This window comes from Artemia sp. Qi Xiang Cuo, chromosome 13 (assembly GCF_049724085.1).
Source record: "Artemia sp. Qi Xiang Cuo chromosome 13, ASM4972408v1, whole genome shotgun sequence".
NCBI classification, from domain to species: Eukaryota; Metazoa; Arthropoda; class Branchiopoda; order Anostraca; family Artemiidae; genus Artemia; species Artemia sp. Qi Xiang Cuo.
Window position 1 is genome coordinate 41,395,968 of NC_142806.1, and position 9,641 is coordinate 41,405,608.

At 35.7% G+C, this 9,641-nt stretch overlaps 1 protein-coding gene across 2 annotated transcripts in view; it reads left to right on the forward strand.

Moving 5' to 3' along the window:
* Positions 1–6,315, forward strand: part of LOC148945290 (uncharacterized) — a 30,459-nt gene extending 24,144 nt beyond the window's left edge. For both annotated transcript variants that reach the window (XM_089099449.1, XM_089099448.1), the window contains exon 2: positions 4,831–6,315. In XM_089099449.1, coding sequence (XP_088955575.1) covers positions 4,842–6,122 — 1,281 coding nt within the window. In that variant the 5' untranslated portion in view covers positions 4,831–4,841 and the 3' untranslated portion in view covers positions 6,123–6,315. The remainder of the gene's footprint in view (positions 1–4,830) is intronic.
* The last annotated feature ends 3,326 nt before the right edge of the window (positions 6,316–9,641 follow it).

Genomic DNA, 9,641 nt, shown 5'->3' on the forward strand with positions numbered 1-9,641 from the left:
CCCGAGCGTAGTCTAAAGTAGTGTAATTTACTTAATTAACTCAAGTTTGCATTAATTAAACTTGCTCCTAACGCAAGTTTATCGGATCAACCTATTTTGCGCCCCCCTAAAAAAATCCTGGATCCACCCCTGATCCGAACAATTAGCTCGTTCTCTATCTGACCCTTTGTACTAGTTTCATCCATAGAAGAGGTAAGAACAAACTTAAATTATCAATCGAGTGTCAAGCAGATGTAAAACATAAATCAATGTTGACCATTTAAATAGTTTCGTGCGGCACCTATAATGATGAAGTGAGCTTTTTTAATAATTTTTAATTTAGTTCAAATTCAAATGAAATCTTGGCAGTGAAAGCCTGTCATAATGCAAATTATCTTGGGTAAATTTACGATTTTATGCTTCAATTTTTCGTTTTAGTTTTTAATTGACGCCAGGAAAATAAGCTAAACTTGGTCAATAAACTAAAATTACTAAAGAAAGTTTTTTTAGATAAAAAAGAAAATAATACTCAATATGGATTAATAAAGAGTTATTCCGGAATATCGAAGAAGTTTATAGGAAATATCCTTACCATCACAGGAAAAAAGCAACAGTTGGAGAAATATATCGTGCAACGGCAGGATCTGTCTCTTCATTCTTGGAAGGTTAAGGTTAAATATCTGCTCTTCTGAATAAACAAGGGAATGAAGCTATCTTAATCGGAGACTTAACATCAGTCTAACTCTTTCCCTATCTTCCGGTGCGATAGACCAGCTTAATATAATGCCTGCCTCAAATATATACCCTTCAGCGGCAATACCTACCCGAGTAACTTCCACTTGTCATTCATTGATTGACAACATTTTTTCGAGGCTACCTTTTATATAGGCCTCAGTTCTGCTATCTGACAATTCCGATCACTTCCTTTTGCTTACGAATTTTAAGATTCAGTATAAAAATCTTAAGCCTAATGCTTCGATTAAGCAGGGGTTCACAACGTAGAAACTGAATGATGAGAACTTGGAAGCCCCGAAACAAAACCTGGAGAGTATATAATGGGAAAGTGTTATGGACATAAATGATGTTAATATAGGATTTGAGGAATGTCCTTCAATTTTTATGAGAAAATATACGGATTGTCTTTACGAAAAGTGTACATGGGAGACTGGACGGAAAAGTCAACCCTGGGTTAGTCACGATCTGTTCTAGACAAAGGCGTCGTTTGGGAGGGGCAAGGGGGGGGGGGCAGTTGCCGCTCCAATAATATGGAGAAAAATCAATTATATAGTCCATGCTCCTTGAATATCCGGATATGGATCCCTCTTGCCCCCCCCATGAACATGCTGTAGATTCGCTCCTGGTTCCAGTGTGCTTAATAAACTGCTGTATAATCACATACGTGACCCGTGCAAAGCAATGCTTGAGAGATATCAGAATTATAAATAACGTCTTCGAACAATTTTACGTAAAGCTAAGTGACAATATATTAACGGGAAAATTGCGGCAAGTGGCAAAAACCCTAAGAAAACATGAAAGGTTGTTAACTCCTTTTTGGGTCCTTACAGGCCCGACCCGAGCCTCTATTAAAATTAAATGTAGATGGCGAGACTGTAATTGGAGCAGAAAACGCTGTAATGCATTGGGAGTGATTTTTTTTTCTGAGGCTGGCAAAAAAAAACAACCAACAGATGCCCAAAGGAGGTTCTCAAGTTGATCCGGCTAATTACAGACATATATCTATTCTTTCAGTCCCTCAAGTTTTTCAAAAACCTATGCAGCAGCAGCTACTCCAGTTTTTGAAGAGTTTTTGAAGAGGAAAAGTTTCTTAATGTTTGCCCGTTCGGGTTCAGACCAGGGCGTTCCGCCCAAGATGCACTAACAGCTACTGTAACCTATGTTATGATGAAGATTTTCTTCAGCCCAAAGATGACGATAATGGGCTTGCATCTTTTGCCGATGATACTATGCTTGGCTGCTGGGAAAAAGACAAGAGAACGCTCATGTCTAAGCTGAGGGATGTGCTGGAGAAGGCATACGTCTAGATGGGTTCTAACCAGTGTGGAAAAATCTTGCATTTTGTTGTTTTTCCGGGGCAGGCGTGTCCTTCCAGAACTATGCGGTATCGAAAATCTAAAGGTTTGGTTAGTCGACTAGAAAAGCGTTTAGCAAAATACCTTTGGGTCGTCCTTTATGAAAACTTGTCATTACTACATCACATTCAAGTAGTACAACTGAAGCTATCCTGGAATTTTGGACTAATAAAAAACTGTAGAAAACCTTGCAGCAGAAAACACTGGTACTCTCGTACAACGCTCTTATGAAGCCCCGTTTATAGTAGGCTATTGTGAATTGATCTGACAATCAACCTTCAATTTTCACCTAAAAAACTAAACTTCATTCGCAAAAGATGTCTGATATTAATTAGAAAAAAAAACAATTGTGGGATTTATTTGGGGAAAAACATATGGGAACAATCGTAAAATCACTATATTTTCGTGGGTTGTGGTAGATCCCCTCCCCCATGCGCATGTACAAGATTCAGAATAACAAAAATTTCCAAGTCAGTGTTTTGGAAGTGGACTAAAATGTAATTATGCAACACACATGTTTCTTCCTTGGGTCCCCAAGGCGTTGAGACAGACTTTCTCCTCAGAAGGTGAAAAGTATAGATGACTTAGACAATCTTGTGATTTTTGGGGGAAAAGCGAATGACATGAAATATATTTCTATTTATTACTCACTAAGTTGAAATATAATTAGAAGGTTCATCTACAGTGCATAGCCATGGTAACGGTGAAAGACAACCGAAGTACTAAGAAAAAATTGGAGGCGCACATCCGTACTCCAGGGGGTGTTAGTGTACATACTTTTATGAGCAAAAGATACTGCAGTTTTAATTTTGTGAACAACAATAAATTAAATACTTATTTTATTTACTTTTTTCTTTAAAAACTACAAGATTTTGTGATTTGTTCATATTTTGGATCTTCCTGCGAATGAGTTTGTCTCAGGTCCTTTGACAACCAAGGTAAACATAAATTATCGATAGTAGTAAAATTACGCTATATCCACTTCCAAAACAAAACCAGAGCTTAATCTATTTTAACTTGAACGTTCCACTTTCGAAAAGGAGGTTCATTATTACTGTACTGGTGTAACTGAAAATTCAGCAGCTAAATCAGCTCTTGTGGCAATGAAGACATTTCTTGTGCTGAGTTCAGATTTTAATACGGTAAGAACCAAGGTGTTTTGTCACAAGAAGGGTCGGGTAGTTAGAAAAAAAGCAGAAAACATTTTAGCCGCAATGAAGCTGACTCGGGTAATTTTGTCACCTCGCCTATCACTCAACTTGCGACAGTTGGGATTGAAGTCTGGGCCCCGCATTGCCAATCAGAGATAAACCCATTGTGCTACCACAGTGTATCCTTTCATCCTTTGTTCGCGCAGGCCTTCGGCTCTCATGAAGCAAACAGAGCCTGACATCACTTTCGTTGCTCACTTGGCCTGCTATGGTTGGCAGCTCGAGCCTTTTGGCCCTTACAAACTTCGTATCATGATATCATCTGCTAGTTGTCTTCCTTTTTTTATTTTATATTTTTTGATTTTAATAGCCTTTGTTCATTCTCGCAGCTTTCCATTCTCAAGGAAAAGTGCACACACAAGCAAAAATACATGCACACTAAGTTCATATGTATATATAGATATGGATATATTTCTCACAAAAGCCCCATGGGTCATGGATATTACAAATACAACAAAACACATAAAACATAACAAGTTCAAACACTTTTGAAAATAACACTACGATAGAAAACCCTCCCTATGTCTCATCCCCACACTCACGAAATCTCCTAAATTTTTAATATCCGCTTTGCAACTGCTTCCTATTTTATTTTCTAAACAACTTTTATGCATGATATCCCTCCCAAAAATTTCCCTTCTAAGTACCTTCATTTCTTCACAATAACACATAAAATATTCTAAATCTTCAGACTCCCCGCACATACTAGAAAAAGAGTAGACTATTTAGCTTGTGGAAAGTCGACTTAGGTTTTGTCGCCTTCCTATACTGGCTTGGGCCTGGTTAAACTCTAAGTTCCAAACTCGCTCTGGCTAAACTTTCGTTCTTATCCGAAACACAGGCTAACCAGGGACACGCACGAAGAAATGCTAAAACCGTACAAGAAATCTTCGAGGTCGTTTTGGGTTAAAACTGATGGATGAGGGCGTTTTTTCCTACATATGGAATAATGGTTAAGGTCCTAAAGAAAGTGAAGATATTTTTTTTAGGAATTTAAAGACTAGGCTAGAAGACCAAGAGATCCAGCAATAGACAGTGGGTGCTATTTGACTAGTTTATTTTTTTCATAAAACCATCAAAGAGAGTTTTGATAAAGAGTATTATTTTAAGTTAAAACTACCACTTTAGGATTCGGATTCAAATTCGTAGTAACTACAACTAGTAGCAAATTTGAGGGATTTCAATTTTTCGAAGAGAGCCCTCTGTGTCGTATTTTAGGAGTGGATTGGGATATTTTCTTTTTAGCTGTAATGAATCGGGGAATTTAAGGAGAGATTTATTTAATAGTGGCAATGATGAACTTCTACTGGAGCCGTTAAATTAACCTCTCCTAGATACATAGTGGCAATAGATAACTTGGTTTTAAAAGTTTTAGAGACATGTAAATAAGAAGTTTTCTTAAATTGTATCAATCCAGGTGTGTCAATTAGGTGGTGGGTATGCAAACAATTGACCAAGAAAACTTGAGAGTCTCTAAAAAAAATTATCAGATGAAGAAACAAAAAAATGACACAGCCATAACGTTGACTAAACTTTTTTTCCCTTTTCAGATTATCCCAAAATGCAGAATTGCCAAGACAGATTTATTCCCGGCCAAAAACCTTATCTTTGTCGTCTTCGTCAAAAAAAGAAAATTCTTCGAAGTGATCACCTAAGCATTGAAAAAGACTTCCCCCGTTTTTATGCCAAATTCCGGGACAAAAGATCAAAAGATAAAAGTTATGAAAATGGCGACCAAAGTGATTTTGGATTATTGTCTTCAGATAATGAAGTTTCGAAAAAGAAATTATATCGGATAAGTCAAGATGCTATGTCTGATATTTTAAATGATGAGAAAAGAATGAGTGCGTTAACCGTTGAAATGCACAAATTAAATAGAAATAATTACAAAGTGGATATAAATAACAACGAGTCATCTAAATTTAACAATCATACTCCATTAAATCCATCAGCTGATTGCTATCAGTCACAACTTAATTCTACCACAACATGTATTCGTATAAATGATTCGTTTGACGAGAGCAAAAAATCGGCTAAATTAAAGTGCCGCCTAAGCCAGATTAGCTTGTCAGATTCAGGATACTCAAGTAATCCAGATTTGACTGATAGTCAAGAATTGTTTTATGAAACTGACTCTGAAGTTGCTGATGTTCCACCTGTGGTTATTAAAATAGAAGAAAAGTCTCAAGTTCAACAAACAAAAAGGCAAGGCTCAAGATTTAAAATACAACTCAATTCTGGAGAGCTATTAAGCGGTCTAGTTGATTATTTTTCTACTTCAAGTTTGCAAACATTGGAAATGTATACACAAAGTGAAGTTTCTAAATCAGATCCAGCAGTTAATCTTTGTTCAATGGAAGGCACGGACAAAATTTCACGGGTTACGATATCCCCTGATTTCAGTGATATTGACTGTGGGATAGTTCATTCTAATTATAATATGAGTGGGAGACATGCTCCTAGTGTGGAAATTATTAAATGCGACAGTGCTGAAAATCTATATCAAGGTGGTTCTAAGGAATCACTAAGCTGTGATGATCTGAGTACGTTAAACCTTTCAGAGCTGTCTTTAGAGGATTATCTTGACCGATGGGGTGATGGACGAGAATCAACACCAGATTTATCTGAAATCTCAGAATCGAGTGTGAAATTGGCATCTGTTGGAATATTTCTTGTTCAAAACTCGTGGCTTATGATACAAGAAGACACTCACAAGCCACGAAAACTTCCTCGTGTCTTATATTGCCACCCAAAAACTGAAGAAATCCCCGGGCGATGGCACCTTATGCAAGACTTGTTAAATGAAAGTGGAACATTGAAAAATAAAGTGGTGGCGTCATGAAATTTAAAGAATTCATTCTTATTATTCTAGTCATTGTTTATTCGGCAAGCAACTCTCTTTAAAGAGAGAGTTTTGTATTGTCAGTGTACATTATTATGCTAACTCTATTCACTTTGAATAGAAATTAGTGTTTTGTTTGCATATCATAATGAAAAATAAAGGATCATAAAAAATATATATACGCCTACCAGGTTTCATTAATTTGAGATGCACCAAAAGCTTGAGTAGATTATAATAGGCTAAGTTCAGAGGGTCTGGAATAAGGACTTAGTAAGAAGAAAAGAATATGAGACTAATAGATGTTTGCGTTGGAGAAGGAAATATGAGATATTAGGGAGTTTTGATCACTGGATATTCTGCCGGACCTGACCTGCAATTTTTTGCGGTTCTGTATCAAACCTAAAGCCGCAAAAGCGCATGGTGCTTGCCTTTGCATCATCCAGTATCCGGTGTCTGGCAAACTTTTCATTATCATGTGTATGCGGAGTTCATAAACGAAAGCTGTAAGCCAAAGTGGACAATCTGTCAGTTGTCGAGCAAAAGAAAAGGTAATAAAAGTAATTTGACCACATCTGACAAAAACGCCACTAAGTTACTGCTTCGTTACGAAGAAAATACCAAAAAATTACACTTTACCACGACTAACCACGAGCATATTAAATTGAGTTGTCTTCATATTGTCAAATTGTTAGGGAATGTCTTCCTGGAAATTTTTTTAGGATGATTCATTGTCAGTAGATAAAGGACAATTTTACAATATATCCCTTCAGTGATAGTTGTGACAAAAATTGTATTGCGACAAAGTTGATTTATTTCATAGAAATGGCAGTATTGGCAATTTTGGCGACATTGAGTAATGAAATTCCTTGTATTTAATTTTCCAGACTGGATCGATTGGCGCAGCCCGGAAGGTTCTCAAAAATGCTCTTAAGGAAATATTGAAAAAAGTCATATCTCGTTTTTCTGGCTTCAATCTGAAAAATATGTATTCAAGTTTGTTTTTTTTGTAAAATCGTCACTTCCTTATACTGACGTTGCAGTACTTTGAGCAGCGCTTTTTTTAGAAGTGAATTTTCAAGATTTTCTTTTTTTGTAAATGCTTGAACAACAAAAGTCTCGGAGAATAGCAAACATCATCAGTTTGCATTATTTTTCCACTTGTCTTTAGCCTTCATATCGTAATTTTTCAGGGAAGTTACCAGAAACATTAACGATATATGGGTCATCAGAGGGACTTGAGTAGTAAAAATCAATGTCAGGGGGGTTAACAAAAATTGAAATATTATGTATATATAGTGTGAATATTAGAATTTGAACGTGTAAAACATCAAAACGCTGTAAAACAATTTCATTAAATTCATCATATTATACTCATTATCTCGAGTTTTCCATGTCTAATAACTTCAGAATTCCCAGAATCTGACAGTGGCAGGTCGAACGGGCGTCTAATTTTCTGTGAAAATTCATTAGTTCATGCCAGAGATTTTTTTTTCTAAACAAAATCACATATTTGTTATTTTTTGTGTCATCAAATTAATTTAACAAATCTGTTTTATTTTGCCGTTCTGACTGTTCAGATGTAAAGCATTCGAAAATGGCCTGGCAGAAAATAGGAAATGTTACGGTTTTCTCCCAGTCCTGGCCCAAATGAGTACTTTTGCCATTTCAGATTTTCTCACTTCGAAATTCAGTAAGTTCAAACAAAAATTATGTATATCTAACGAAACTTTGCCAAAATGAAAACTGCTACATCATTATGAAATCGAAAAGCCAACCGTTCTATAAATCCTTATCATTTAAGACGAATGAAAATATAGAAAAACGAATATAGTTATCCATTGAAACAATAGAAAAATAACAAAAAAAGTTTTTTTCACGAAGAATAATAAAAGTTAGTAGATTTTGGCTTCAAGGCCCTGAAGCCTCTGTCAACAGAAAAAAAACAACGAAACAAACTAAGCTAAAATAAGCAGAACATACAAAGAAAAGGGGAAAAATGCAAACGATATACAAAACGTCTTGTTAACGTCCCGTAGAATAATTAATTTTATATCACAATGCATAAGGTAACAAAATAGGACAAATCAGCTTGTTGTCGATGGAATCTAGCAAAATGAGATAGGCCTAGTCTCTTTATTTGAAAGAATTTACATATGCCCTTGATTAAAACAATTAAACATTAAATACTGGTTGAGGAAACATTTTTGCGCTGGACAAGTTGGATGAACCGTTTCGTTTTCTAATCTAGCCGAAGCTAATCTTAGATTAGAAACAAAAAGATTCATTCAATTCCCAGTTCAAATTTCTTCCTCAATACAGCTAATGCACTTCTTTTGAGCTGGCACAGATTCTGATCTTACAGTATTTTGGAAGTTTTTGGAAGAGGAAATAAAACAGTAACCAAAATAGATTTCATTTACTGTCTTTGATACATAGTGCATTTTACCCTTTCAACTGAGGCTGAAATATTAAATGTACCCTAAGATCTCCTCTTACCCCCCTGATTTTGGGTGCTGTGGGTCGATTTCTCTGCCTTCGAACGCAGATTCTACTATGATGTTATTTAGTGTCTACTTGCTGTGAAACACAGTATATAAATAATAGACAGAATGATCGTTCTCTATCTCACCCATTATAAAAACCCGGAGCGAGGTGCGAGTGCTCCGGAAAACGTTAAAACATAAGCGTTATTAGATCTTTTCACGGGTAGAAAAGTCAGATTTCTCTTGAACGCGAAACTTTGCTTCAACGTTGGAACACTAAATTTTTAAGAAACTAATTTTAAATTAATGTATTTCAATACATATATAAAAATCGGTGATTAGAAGCGCAATGTTATTATTTGATGTTCTTAGGAATTACAAGTAGGTTTCGAAGTCTCGAGTTGGTTTCAAAGGCATTTTGAGACAGTTTCTGCCAAATTACGCGTTCCAGGGTAATTGGACCGCTGACACATACTAACATTAGTAACCCGGCCGGCCTTAGTAGGCCGGCCTTCATATCTCATTGTGTCCAAGCTTCTTTTTATTAATAAGCTAAAATTATTATACATAACAACCTTCAATTAAAATCAAATAATTTTTTTCAAACGAAAGTAAAGAGTTGTGTTTCTTTTAAATTAATGGAAATTAGCGTGTATATTAAGGGCTCCCGCCCCTCTCAACCTCTGCGCTTTAAGCTCAAGTTTAGCTATTGCTCGAAAGACTAATTTTTACTTAATAGACATGGATTTTAACTTGATGTTCTATTGTGAAGTTAAACTTTCCAAAAGGAGGTTGTTTGATAACTGGTTCAAGGAAGTTGTTTTGATATAGTTCGTGTTTGGCGACGAACTATATAGATTTCCATTTTTTCAGTTGATATTCTTAACCTTTTTTTCTATTCTTATTCTTTTTTTTTTAATTCAAAGCCCATATGGGTTTGATTCTCTCAATATTAAATAACCAATTCCAAGTATGAACTTGAAAATTCTGTATCAATTAGGTTTTTTGTTGCGGAATGGGTAAAAAAAAAATAAAG